General features: G+C 35.7%; 1 protein-coding gene across 1 annotated transcript in view; it reads left to right on the top strand.

The window, feature by feature from the left end:
• Nucleotides 1-14,902, top strand: part of LOC103083523 (leucine-rich repeat serine/threonine-protein kinase 2) — a 43,732-nt gene that overhangs the window by 13,076 nt on the left and 15,754 nt on the right. The window contains exons 9-11 of the mRNA XM_007446064.1: nucleotides 3,582-3,742; nucleotides 12,964-13,134; nucleotides 14,371-14,471. Coding sequence (XP_007446126.1) covers nucleotides 3,582-3,742; nucleotides 12,964-13,134; nucleotides 14,371-14,471 — 433 coding nt within the window. The remainder of the gene's footprint in view (nucleotides 1-3,581; nucleotides 3,743-12,963; nucleotides 13,135-14,370; nucleotides 14,472-14,902) is intronic.

Genomic DNA, 14,902 nt, shown 5'->3' with positions numbered 1-14,902 from the left:
CAGGAATGCAAAGATTTGGATCTGGGTTGCTACATCTACTTTTGAACACCAGGGGGAACCTTGTACTAAATTAATCTAGATAAAGGGCAACTATGTCTTATGTATTTCAAAAGCTGTACTGGTCATTTTCCTTGATTAAACCGACTCCAGGTCCTGATTTTTCCCTAAATCTTCCACATAATTCCCAAAGTGCTTATTTATAAAATGAATAATTGATTTTTTAAAAAATGCATCACTGTTTGAAAGACCTCATCTCTTAAATAACTTGAAGACCTTACTTAAAATAACAAATCCAGCAGTTTCTGTTAAAGTAAATGAAGTCTCATCATATTTTCCTATCATTTGCCTGATTTGTTCTCAGCATAATGCCAAGGGAGCTTTCTGGGTCTTGTGCTACAAGAGGCTAGTAGATTGCAGTAGCAATCGATCTTCTCCCAGCACTAAGTATATTTAAAAATCTCAGCATTAGGGTTTGTCTTCCCAAATATATTTTAGCACAGAGCTATAACTATGGAGGTAGAAAGAGACAATAAAATCGCACGCCTCTGCAGTCCCTTAAATGATGGCGCTGTGACATACAGGAACTTTCTTCATGTTACATATTTTCTCTTTTGCAGTCTTGCCTTCAGCTATTAGTTTACACCTCTAACTGTCTGCTGCTTTGAGTTCTTTATTATAATTCTCAACTACCTTTGAAGATATGGTCACCTATATTTCCCATAAGCTTTTTTGTTTCAGTATTTTCAAAATTGAATTTGCTTTCTCTTTTTCCTTCCACCATGAATCTGTTCTTTATCTTGTATCTCCCATTTGCCAACAAAGGTCTTTGTAGTCACATCCAGAGCAACCCCCTCTCCCACAAAAGTAAGTACTCATTTGTCCACCAGGTCCTTGACTATTTTACATCATCTTTTTAATTGATTAATTTATTTTTATGCCACTACTGCTGACTTGGTCCGGTACCTCCGGGGAACTATCAGAACATTTCTGATATTATATTCTTCTAAAATAAAAATCTAATTATTCTTGAAATTCCCTGGCATTCCAAGTTATTTGCAGAATACATCTAAACTCCTTGGCCATAGCATCAAAACTCTTTATGTATCCTCTAGCCTGCCTCTCCAGCCTCCTCCCATTCCACTGCCCTCATTCTAACCATGCTGAAGGGCTTGATTTCTCCCTGACATCCATGTCCGTCTTTGCATTTGTCATTCCTGTCGTTTCAAAAATTGTCTGCCTAGAGAACTCATTTTCCTCTAGAATTTGCTCACATACCATCTCCACAATGATGTCTGACTGCACCATGAAGAGTTGGTTTGGCTAACACATGTTTCTTGAGTCTCCAGGCAGGACTTTGTGCTGGCTGCTGAAGAAGGAAAGATAGAGATTATATTGCTCTTATCAAGGTTTAAAACTTATAGTCTAGTGGGAGAGTCTGCTTTGCTATCTGTACCTTTGTGCTTTTCTTCTTCTGGCTTCCCTAGCATTTGGTACTCATCACATTTCTGCAACCTTGTTTGAGCACCTGTCTCTCCTAGATTGTGGCCCCTCAAGAGCAGGGAGACAAAGTGACTTATATCCCCAGTGACTGTCCCTCATAGATGTCCAATATACATTTGTTAAATGAATGAAGGCATTCTATTTTTAGAGTAATTCTCTTTAGGATGAGATAAAGTTTACTTTAAGTTATAAGAGTTTCTTAGCAAGATTGATGATAATCACAATTTAAAAATGACTAGTTGAGTTTAGACCAGTTTGTTTTAATAAAATATTTGACAATGCTCTCTGTCATGTAATACATAAATTATGGCTGAATTATTCTTAGAAAGACAAGATCTGTACTTGTTAATATTTCGAAAGCTATTCTGCTATTCTATTAAAAGCTATTAAAACTGCAGTTTTAAGATTAAATTCTATAACTGAACATTTTAACTAATCCAGATAATCTTTCTCTCCCACTGACATAATTTCAAATTAAGTTTAACTAATTTTTTTTAACCTTTGGAAAGTATTCTGAGAGAGTCTGTATTCTATAAATATTCTGAAAGAGGCATGCATTATGAAGGATTTGGATGGTATTCAATTATGTATGACTTGGCTTTAACTTTTTTGTTCTTAATCTCCCAGCTTTTCTCTTCAGCAGGGCAAAGTAGCTAATGGCTTTTCAGTAAGCCCTTAGTAAATTTTTCTTTTAAGCCCATAACTTATTATTAAGGTCAACTTCATTAGTACATCTATCTTACTTTTCATCCAAAAATATGTTTACTGAAAGGAATAGGCCTAATGTCAAATGTCTTAACTACATCCTGGAAGAGAAAGGATCTTCTCCTGCATTAGTTGATACCATTAAATTATACATACACTCCCATCAGTCAGTGGAAAGTTCAGGGTATTGCTGCCACTCTTCTCCTAATGCCCCTAGCAGTGACTGGTATTAGGTAATGGAGTAAATATATATTGATATAATGTGAACCTAAACCAAAAGCCACAAACAATGGATTTAAATTTACCTCTATTAAGTTCTATGAAAAATTCTTTTCTCAAGGTAGGACATAATGTAGTTGTGAGATCATGTGCAGAGCTATGGCAAATTTAATGTCATGGGGCAGGGTAAACAGAGTGGGGGAAATCTGAATTTTGCGAGTGTGTAAGGAAAGGTAATAGAGTTATTACTTTAGTAGTTGGGGCAAAGTAATAGCTCTTCGGCCATGTTTCCAGAATGGACAAGACCTGGTTGAGATGAAAACTTTTTATTTTTTATATTAACTAGTTTTTATTCTTCACCTACAGTGAGTGTCCAGCTCTAGTTGCTGATGGTTGAATGGATCCGTTTCTAAAAGGAAAGACTTCAAAATGCCCCATATCACCTTTCCCAATACAATGTTTTACTCATCCCAATTCTCTGTCTAAAATGTTCTTTGATAATTTATAGCAGAATTGGGTTTTAAAGTAAATTACATCTTCAAACGGTACAGTATTGATAGCTAGAAAAGTCTTTTATTTTGATTTATTACTATTGAAAAAGTAGAAAATATTTTCCAAAAAATTAGGAAATAGTTTAGTCAGAAAAAAATAAATATCAAAGGAGAGATGGAATAGAGAGAATTTTAAAAGCTAACAAAAACTTCTCTGTGGTTTTAAGAAAATTAAAACTTAAATAAATGGGAGTTATAACAAAATACTATCAATTCTTATTTAACATATTTACATTTTAAACTAATTAAAACAGTCACATGGTATTGAGGGAATTCAGAATTATTTTTAAGTAGTTTTTAAAGTATACAAAAAATAAGTCTTCAAAAAATTGGTACTTTGCTTAAAGTGGCTGTGCCTTAAAGTTTAAATCACTTATCAGGATTGACATGTCTTTTTGTTTGTTTGTTTTAAAAGCATAAGCTTGCTCTGCTATTGGACTTGTAGATTTTGATTTCCTTCTGCAATATCTCTTAACTTTGAAGGTGAAACTTAGCACAGAATTTTTGATGCTTTGCATAATAAACATATATATTTTAAAAAATAACGACAGAATTTATTATGGTATAATCACATTTTAATAAGGTTTCCTGTGCATTTCACGGCAGATACCTCCACTCAGCCATGATTATATACCGTGACTTGAAGCCCCACAACGTGTTGCTTTTCACCCTGTATCCCAATGCCGCCATCATTGCCAAGATTGCGGACTATGGGATTGCTCAGTACTGCTGTAGAATGGGGATAAAAACGTCAGAGGGCACACCAGGTGGGTGACAAGGTTTGTGTGATAATTCCCTCTTCAGAATGGATAACCACTGACTTCATTTGTGAGTTCAGGAGAATCAAGAGAACACTGTAGCCTATCACACTGTGAACAGATATTTGTTGTGACCAGTACGTGAATAATTGTGACCAGTACATTTGTGATTTTGATTATTATATCCTGTAGGGCAAAAAAATCAACTGATGTAATTTTCCAGGGTAAAAAACAAATTAAAAAAATAGAGTATGTTTTATGTCAAGTTATATTTTTAAAAGTTGGACTTCTTAAAAATGTCTAAATACTCCAGAGGTGGTGAAAAGGAACCTCAACGTTTTAATCTAGCTACCGTTAACACTTACCTAAAAATGAAGCAAACCAAATTCAGGTTCGCAAACCCTTTTTTGTAACTCTGAAACCCAAATAACTTTGAAAATCCAAAGTTTTTTTTTATAACTGATTCGGTGGCAAAATCTGACCCGATCGAATTGATCCTTGTTAGGATCTTTATTTCTCATATTCACTATGAATGTGTGTATGTTTCACAGCAGAAATATAAACGTGTTTGTTTGAGTACAGGGTGTTGGCTCTGATCCCACTGAAGTTTTATGTAATTTGTTGTATGCATTATTACTTTCTTAAATATGAAAAAGTATAAATTCCTAAATACTTCTAGCTCCAAGAGTTTCAGGTCGGGACTTTGGGACTGGAGTTCTTAGTTGCAATGTTCTTGATACAAGCATACTTCCTTATTCTTTTTTAACATTTTTTTTAATTAAAAAATTTTTAAATTTAATTTTATTGGAGTATAGTTGATTTACATTGTTGTGTTTCAGGTGTACAACCAAGTGATTCAGTTTTACATATACATATATTCATTCTTTTTTAGATTCTTTCTCATAGAGTTTATCACAGAATATTGAGTAGAGTTCCCTCTGCTATACAGTAGGTCCTTGTTGGTTACCTTTCTTATATATAGTAGTGTGTGTATGTTCATTCCAAGCTCCTGATTTATCCCTCCCCGCCACTTTCGCCTTTAGTAACCATAAGTTTGTTTTTGATATGTCTAAGTTTGTTTCTGTTTTGTAAATAAGTTCATTTGTATCATTTTTAAAAAAAATTAGATTCCACATATGAGTGATATCATCTGAGATTTGTCTTTCTGTGTCTGACTTACTTCACTTAGTATGATAATCTCTAGGTCCACCGTGTTGCTGCAAATGGCATTATTTCATTTTTTTTTTATGGCTGAGTAATAGTCCATTGCATATACATACCACATCTTCTTTATCCATTCCTCTGTCAATGGACATTTAGGTTAATTCCATGTCTTGGCTATTGTAAACAGTGCTGCAGTGAACATTGGGGTGCATGTATCTTTTCAGATTATGGTTTCCTCAGGGTGTATGCCCAGTAGTGAGATTGCTGGGTCATATGGTAGTTCTATTTTTAGTTTTTTAAGGAACCTCCATACTGTTCTCCATAGTGGCTGTACCAATTTACATCGCCACCAACAGTGTAGGAGGGTTCTGACTGGTACAGGAATTTAAAACTTCAAACATTGAACTTTGTTTTTCTTTCTTCATAATTTATAGGTTGTTAATACTTCAATACTTAAAAGTACTGTAGTGTCTCTGTTTGTATAGCAATATGAGTCATGTTACTATGTAAAATGAAACATACCCATTTTGCGTACTGTTATATTTATGGTCTCCAGAAATCACAGGCATCATTTTCTTACCTTAGATTTTAATATTGCTTTTAAGGGTCATACCCAACTCTTTTTTTGTCATGCCTGCTGTAATACTCCTATTACTTTAACTGTAAACTGACTTTCTACCAGTGAAAATTCTATTTCCTTTGTTCTTGGGTTTTCATGATCTTATACTCAGACATGTTCTTTCCACGTGGAGTCCTCCCTCCCTTTCTCAGCTCTCTTTCCTCTTCTAGTATTAGATTCATCAGAATCTCAGCTTCCGATTAGTAAGAAACAGTCATAGGGCAAGTAATCTGTACAGACATCTTGTCTTTCAGATTTCAGTTTGCGTGGGAATAGAAAATTGAAGGGTTGACATCTGTTTAGTGGGGGGTAGCTCTAGCTCTGGAGAAATCTTACATGGTTAGTTATTTGTAAATAAAATTACAGGTGGCTTTACATCATCTTGATGATTGCAGCTCAGTTAAAACACATTCTTAAGACAGAAGAAAGTACTTTAGAGGATATCTGACTATAGGCAAAATTGTTCCCTACCCCCTTCCTCTTTCCGCATTTTTGTCCTTAGATAAGCAGATGGCCCCAGCTTCCAATGCCTGGTTTTATTTTTGCTCCAAATACATATCATCTCTTTCATTTTACATGGCTATCTGTTGGAAGTAGAGTGTGCATTCTCATAAACATCTCAAAGTATATTTTCTGGCTCAAGTGTCTCTGGGTTGTTCAATAATAATAAAATAATTATCTCTTCAGCACCTGCTGTGTCCCAGGCTCAGGGCCAGATACATTAGACACATGGTATCCTATCCTCATGCCAGGGCTGAAAGTTAGCTTTTATCTTCTCATCTATAAAATGAGGAAGCTGAGGCTCAGTGAGATTGTGTAACTTGCACAAAGTCATGCAGTAAGTGGCCAAGATAAAGCTCAGTCTAAATGACATTTGAACCCAGAGCTATTTGGCTTTAAGTTCTATACAGGCATACCTTATTTTATTGTACTTTGCTTTATTATGCTTCGCAGATGTTGTGTTTCTTACAAATTGCAGGTTTGTGGCAGCCGTGCATCAAGCCAGTCTGTCAGAGCTATTTTTTCAACAGCATTTGCTAACTTTGGGTCTCTGTGTCACATTTTGATTATTCTCACGATATTTCAAACTTCTTCATTATTATTTTATTTGTTATGGTGATCTGTGATCAGTGACATTACTATTGCAAAAAGATTGTGACTTGCTAACAGCTCAGATGATCGTTAGCAGTTTTTAGCAATGAAGTATTTTTAAATAAAGGATTGTACATTATTTTTAGACACAGTGCTATTGCACATTAATAGACTGCAGTATTGTAAACATAACTTTTTTTTTTTTTTTTTTCTTTGCTTTTTGCGGCCCCCTCTAAATTTAAAGTCCTAGAAGTGGAATTACTGATTTAAAGAGTGCTTTTATAATTTTGAAAGACATTGCCACATTATACTGGTCAGAAGTTGTGTCAATATACTCCACTTTCTGTGGAGAAAGTATATTAAAACATACAATTTTAAGGGAAAAAAAGTAAAATGTAATATTAGACTTTTTTTTTTTTTTTTCTTGCGTTATGCGGGCCTCTCACTGTTGTGGCCTCTCCCATTTGCGGAGCACAGGCTCCGGACGCGCAGGCTCAGCGGCCATGGCTCACGGGCCCAGCCGCTCCGCGGCATGTGGGATCTTCCCGAAACGGGGCACGAACCCGCGTCTCCTGCATCGGCAGGCGGACTCTCAAGCACTGCGCCACCAGGGAAGCCCTGTAAACATAACTTTTATATGCACTGGGAAACCAAAAAATTTGTATGACTCACTTTATTGCGATACTTGCTTTATTGAGGTGATCTGGCACCAAACCTGCAATATCTCCAAGGTATGCCTGTAGTCGCTCTCCTGGATCACATGCAACTATGACATATGCTTAAAGAGGTTTACTTAACCTTAGTTATTAAAAATCCAAATAAACAAAGCAAAATGACAGGGCCAGAAACCACAAATATTGTCAAATACAGGTTTGGAAAAATAATCTTAGAAGATGGGATTCCACAGGCCTCGTAAACCCACCTAGAAATGGGCACATGACAGCGTTCTTCTCTTGGAAGATCTGCTCATTACTGTCATGTCTCATGAAGGTGGGCCAGGCCACTCATCTGGGGCCTACAATTCGTTCCCCCTCCCCCCAGCCACGTCACTGTGTTCGTGGAGAGGAAATCCTGCTGTTGAAGCCTCAACCCCCTACTTGGCAGTGGACCTCTCTGATCCTTGTAGATTGTGCTCCCTCAGTGGGCTGGGCCAGCCAGCAGTCAGCTCATTTCAACTCTGTTCAAACTCATGGCCCTTCATTTTATGTGTCTTCCTGCTTTGGGTCAAAACCTGTCTATAGTTCAATATCCAACTGATTTTTCATACCAAACCAGATACTTGTTCCTGACCCCTTTTAATCTGCTGTATCAATGTTCAGTAACACAAGTATGGAGAAAGATCATGACAGGGAAACCCAGAGCCTGATTCTTTCTGTTCTGCCCGCTTTTCCCCCAGGCTGCTTAATACATGGTAAGCATTTTTCCTTGCTATATCTTGGACCTTCTCTTTATCATTACTGTACTTATTATTGTTAGAGCACTTCTAATCACCTCAGCCCTAAACTCAAATTAAAAAGTTTAAATAACAGTAACTGTCACCAAATAACAGTAATTGCTGCCACCATCACCAAACTTTTCCTTCCCCAGAGCAATTATGTTTGAGAAGAAAATCATTCCCTCTCATATGATTTTAGTTCTCTCCTTGTCTTTTCCTTTTTAATGGATCTTCCTGTTAATGTTATACTTAGAAACTTTATGAGAAACAAAATATAAGGTTTAACTTGGAAATTTTAGAGAAACAAAGGACCATGTGTTTGTTAAACTTTTGTGAATTTTTATACTCTTACTTTGGTGCATTAACACCGTGTGTGCATGTGAGTGTGGGTTCATTACTGTTGTCTCAGGGAATATGGTAATGGGAGCAAACCTTTCGTGGCATGAACAGAGTGCTTGTCTCATGCTTAGCCCTTTGCATAGGTTGATTATCTCATTTAACCCTCATGACCCTCTGGCATGAGTCCTATTATTATTCCTGGTTTACAGATAAGGAAACTAAATAAAGCTTAGGGACCATTAAAAATGTCTATAGGGTCACATAAGACACAAACCCAACCTTCCTTAGAACACAGCCCCTGGCCAGGTACCATCATAGCTGGAGCGCAAATGTAGAAACAATTCGGTTATTGGCAAGTACCACAGCACCATGTCTGTCTACATTTTCAAAGGTGAATATGGGATGGAAACTTTCAACTTCAAATGATTTGGAGAGATTCAACTTTAACTCAGTCAAATGGGTATGTATGTATTATATCCTGTTAGTAGCAACAGTTAATTCTGGGTCTTATGACAGTTACACTGTTGACTGAGATGGATGCTGACTGATGGCTTTCACCCCGCCAGCATCCACAGAAATACAACAGTCTTTGGGTAAACAAAAATGTTATTCTCTGGTTATACCTATCATCTGATAGAAATTATGAAATATGCTCTACTCAGACTTTTTGGAAAGTAAAAGAGAAAGTATATGTTTCTGGGTACTTTGTGATATATAGTCAGACCTAATTTAATAAATTTCTCATGTTTTTGATCTATGGATCTTTTAAATGCAGACTTCTCTGAAAAAGTATCTCTAAATATAGTTTTTAGACAAATGCATCATATTTTCCCAATTATTTTAACATTGTGACTTGTAATAATTCTCTAAGGGAAAGGTATTCTTATTTTTTATTCATTTATTCATGCATCTGGCAATAATTTATTGAATGTTTACCAAATATCAAACTGGTGTCACTACTTAATAGCTGTGTGGTGCTCAAGATTCACTTTCTGGGGCTCACTTTTCATTTCTGTAAATTGTGACGAGAAAAATAATGCCTACCTCAAAGAGTTGTTTAAGGGTAAAATGAGGTAACCCATGTAAGTAACAGAGAAGAGCTGGCATGTTGCAGTTGTGCCAAGTGTGTTAGCTGTTTTAGTGCTGAACTTGGAGAATGGGCATGAATAAATGTAAATTTTAGTCTCCAGAAGCACACATTTTGCCAGGAGAAACAGGGCTGTAAACAATAATCATAAAGCATGGTATCAGTTTCAACAGGAGATCTAGTTCAAGGTACAGTGATAGTGCAAGGCGCAAGTGGTTAACTGAGCTATGGGTTGTCAGGACTTCCTTCATAGAGGAGGTGACTCTGGAATGACATCTTAAAGGAGAAGTTTGAGGTTTGAGTAAATAAATAAATAAGTGGGAGGAGACATTTCAGGCAAAATGTGCTAAGATAGAAAATGACTTGTCTCATTCTGATAACTGCAAGAAGTTCCGTGCGGTCTAAGTGACAGATGGAGGATGGAGGATTCTTTGGTTATGTTTTTCAATTCTGGCTGTATATTAGATAACATGTAGGGCTTAAGGGATATATCCCCTAGGGTTGTGTCCTTTGCAGTTGTATTTTAGTAGGTGTGGAGCAGGGGCTCTCAATGCGGCCACATGTTTGAAGCTCCTGGAGGACTTTCATATGTACGGGTAGCAGAACCCCATGCCCAGGATTCTGATTTAACTAGTTTGGGTGGAGCCCAGACATTGAAGTTATTTAAATGATCCCCAGGTGATTCCCATCTCTTCATCATATAAATAGTGTCATTGCCTCTATAAATCAGTTATAAGATGGGCAGCTCAAATTTTGGTATTGTCTCACATTGGGGAAAATGTTATTTGCAGAGAAACTTTTAACAAGACGATTAGCATTTACTCTAGATTTTGAGAGTATTAGCCTGTGATATAAGCAAAAAATTATGAGAGTAAATATGAATAGCATTTAGACTTATGTTCTTATTTGAAACATTGAAAAAGAGCAAATGTCTGTTTTAAATTAATCTTTCTCAATGGTACACATTCTAGGCACCGCACTGGAGATAGATATATATGACCTAATGACTATTGGCTGTCTAGATTCTGTTAAACTTGGGCTATGAAGTCAGAATGTCTTAGTTTGAATCCTTGCTCTACCACTTACTAGCCAGGGCTGGAGAAATTACCTAATTCCTTTCCTTGGTTAAACAGTAGTACCTAATAATAGTATCTGTTATAGGGGATTGTTGTGAAAATTAGATGAGAAATTCATGTAAAGTGTTTAGCACAGTGCCTGGCACATTCCTTAGCTGTCTTTGCTTTCCTGGACTCTCTGCTCTGTCTTCTTTTTTTTTTTGCGGTACGTGGGCCTCTCACTGTTGTGGCCTCTCCCGTTGCAGAGCACAGGCTCTGGACGCGCAGGCTCAGCAGCCATGGCTCATGGGCCCAGCCGCTCTGCAGCATATGGGATCTTCCCGGACCGGGGCACGAACCCGTGTCCCCTGCATCGGCAGCTGACTCTCAACCACTGCGCCACCAGGGAAGCCCTCTGCTCTGTCTTCTTAACACAGGGGGCCCCCTTCTTAACACAGAAGGCTCTGTTTGCCTTCCCTTTGCCTGTCCTCTGAAGGGCACTCAGAAAACTCATCTTGTTTGTTTGCTCTCTCTCAGAGATCACTGTCTCGTGTTCCTGGTGTCCAGAGTTTCATACATGTTGTCTAGTTATTTCATTGTTTTATGCAGAATGGTAAGTCTAGTCCCTGTTGGTCTATCTTACCTAGAAGTAGAAGTGATACATGTTTAAATAAATGACTTATTTGAACAGCCTAATACAACAACGTACATTTAGGATTTTAGTTAGTACTTAACATTTGTAATCTTTGAGGGGCATCAATGCTAAAGAGGGTATCCGTGTAGTACAGTAGCATGGTCCATACCCACCATAGATCATTCACAGTATTAGATCAGGTGACAACACTGTTCTTTTGTAAACAGGCAGGAAATGTTTTTATTTCTAGCCTTCCAGTGACAAGTAACATTAAAAGTGTTCATTTTCATCCCAAATTAAATTCAGTGGTGAATACATTGAGTAGCTTGAAGTGTTATTCTTCCTGTTACCACTATGGTGACCAGTATACTGAAATATAAGGCAAAATTTTTTGAAGAAATTTCATTTGCTTTTCCAGGGAAGTCCTCAGTGATAAGGATACACGTAGAGTAGCTTGGAGGATCTTATGGTTTAGATTGATAGTTAAATGTTATGTTGATAGCTTAGGTCTTGATGCCCTCAGTCCCCCTCCCCTCCCCATTTTGGTTGAAAGACTCCATGATGTTTTAAATTAAGATTTGATTTGCAAAGCATAAGGTTGTGAGTTGAAAGCAGCAAATGCTATTGAGCAGGTCAAAATATGTGTTTCTAATAAATTAGTGGAAATAACACTCTGGCAACAAGGAGATATATCTAGATTTAGATGTGCTCGAGTGTTCTATATACATACTGTATTGTAAATTCTGCGTCTTTGTTTTCTTTTTCTACTTAATATTTCAGGGACATCTTTCTGTGTCAAATATCAGTTTTAACAGTTACATAATATTTCAGTAATTTACTTAACCACATCTTGATGTATATTTAATTTTTTCGAACTTTTTGATATATTGAAAGGCTTTAATTAATAGACTTGTAAATTAAAATTTTCCCATTTATGAAACTAATTTTTAAACATTAAATTTCTAAAAATCATATTGCTGGGTAGGCATATTTTGAAATACTAATTGCCTTCTAGAAAGGTTTATCGATTAAAATTCCCTCAAAACTTGAATTAGAGCACCTATTTCCCATTCTGGGTTTGTTATTGTTTTTAATCTTCGTGAAGTTAATAGTCAAAACGTGATAATTTAATGTTTTTATTTTTCAAATATTTATATATAGAACATAGTTGGTTTTCCTTAGATTGTTGACTATTACAGGTAATGTTGAAATTACTTTTTTTTCCCTGAAATGATTAAAAATGATTTATCTCTATTGCAAAATGAAAGGTTTTATTTTTCTTTAAGAGATTTCAGGCGTGAACTTACATCTGAGAGAGAGGGCTTTTATTCGTTTTATTCGAGGTTTTCTTTTTAGTGTTCAGTTGGGTTCAAGGAGCAGAATCACAATTCTTGGAATAATAAGGCCATTAACATTGCAGCCAGGTTAAAATGACTTGGAGTGAAGTCTAGAAATCTCCCTCCCGTCTCCTCCTCTGTTTGAAACACTGCTCTGGGAATAGTTATTATTAAGAATGATGTAGACTTTTCTCCCCTCTTAGGCTTTATTTATTTAATTATGAAATATCACTTAATAATTTATTATTGAATGTTTATCCTTATTATTCTTCAAGATGACCTTGGGGTGAAATGTCCTGGGACAGGGCTGTTAATTGACTTGATTAAGATGTCTTCTTATAGAGATGATGTGGCCTGTTTAACTCATCTTCCTGTCTCTTCATCAGCACATATGCCTAAGTATATACCTCCCTGGGTGTATAAGTTCTGGGGTTGGGTATATTTATTAATATGTCTGCTTACTTTCAGGGTTTCGTGCACCTGAAGTTGCCAGAGGAAATGTTATTTATAACCAACAGGCTGATGTTTATTCATTTGGTTTGCTACTCTATGATATCTTGACAACTGGAGGTAGAATAGCAGAGGGTTTGAAGTTCCCAAATGAGTTTGATGAATTGGCAATACAAGGAAAATTACCTGGTAAGTTTTATTTTATCTACAATAAAGATTATTATTATTTTTTAATAGTAGAAGCTTAATTTCTAAGTTATTTAATTGTAGTTGTATAGTAATTCATTTCACAGCTGAAAATTTTTTTAGTGCATGAATATTCTTAAATTCTGTGACATATTAATAAAATCATATGAGAAAGATGGAAGTTATAGGGCTTCTTTTTAATATTCCAAATACTGATATATTTGGTATTATATTTAGAAGAATACTCAGAAAAGGAAATACTATTAGAACTCCAGGTTTAGTGACTTTTCTTCTCGTAAGGAGTTACTAAGTGTCCATTAGCTTGGGGTATTTTCATTTTCTTGGAGTGAAGTAATTTCTATGCAGGAATGGAAGCTTGAATTATTTACAATAATAATTTTTAGTAGTAAATATTAGTAAGAATTAGTAAATGAGTATTTAATGAGATCAAATCTCATTTTGAATGGTTGCCTCATGCTTTAAAGAAATTCTAGGGCTTTGTCATTCATTCCTTAACTCTTCAGTTCTCGTTCTAAAGTATTCTTTTAAATATATTTAGCTGTTTCTCATATTTTCTGCTTTTCTTTTCATTTAAGGAAAGTTTTGAGTGTATACTATGTTCCATCTACAGGGAATACAGCTTTAACTATCTCCTTCTGGGGGACCTTTAAAGATTCCCAACAGAAGGAAATCTATTATTACTTGACTAAACTTTGTGCACAATCTAGGTCATCTCCCTCATTTTATCAGTTAGCTTTCCAGTGAAAGTTTTCAGGTCTGTATTCTATACCAATCAGAAAAACGGCATACCTCTTATAAAAAAAACAAATGTGCACAAAGTGACTGTGGGGGTAACTTTGGATTAAATGGATTAAATGCTTGTCTACATTGAATATTAAAATCAAAAATATTTGCAAAGAAGTCTATTATATGAACAAAAGTGTTTTCAAAGTCTATTTGAAATGAAGGTATGAAAGGAAAATCTATTTTTATTCAATTGGTATTTGTGTCTCTTTTTATACTGTAAAAATTAAGAACTCATTCTTGATGTCTCTAGTGGAGACAGTTAACAAAATTAGCTTTAAGAGTGATAAGTAGATTCATGATATATATGGGATTATAGAGATCAGTAGTTCCTTTGCAATGTCTGACCTCTCATACACATTGAGAAGAAATAAAATAATTTTTCTGATTTGTCCAGTGTTTAAGCGTGTTTTTTAATGTTTTTTAATGTTTTAGATCCAGTTAAAGAATATGGTTGTGCCCCATGGCCTATGGTTGAAAAGTTAATTAAAAAATGTTTGAAAGAAAATCCTCAAGAAAGACCTACTTCGGCCCAGGTATTTGTGTAGTCAAAATTTATCAATATTTTGTTCAGAACATCAAAAAATAATATGTAATATTCAAATATATATACTCAAACATATAAACACACACACAGTTTAAAACAGTTATAAAGCAAAACTCCTCTATCCCGTCACTACCCCAGGCACAAAATAAAGGGCCAACACCCCAGAAACACACATATGCCTCTTCCTGATTGCATCACCCTCTTTTCCCTATAGATGTAGCCCGTCTCCTGACTTGCATGATAATCATTGTTTTTTTTTCTTTTTATGATTTTACTACCCAGTTTAGTTTTCCTGTATTCATAATTTATTTAAAATGGAATCATAGTCACGTGCTGTTCTGAGTTTTTTCAGTTGTTCTCCCAACATTATTTTGTAAGCTTCATTCATGTTGTTGAACATAGCTGTTGATTACTTTCCCT

The sequence above is a fragment of the Lipotes vexillifer genome, unplaced genomic scaffold, assembly GCF_000442215.2.
Source record: "Lipotes vexillifer unplaced genomic scaffold, Lipotes_vexillifer_v1.1 scaffold1756, whole genome shotgun sequence".
In the NCBI taxonomy this organism is placed as follows: Eukaryota; Metazoa; Chordata; class Mammalia; order Artiodactyla; family Lipotidae; genus Lipotes; species Lipotes vexillifer.
Note: the sequence above shows the minus strand (reverse complement) of the source record. Positions and strands in the feature narration are given on the sequence as shown.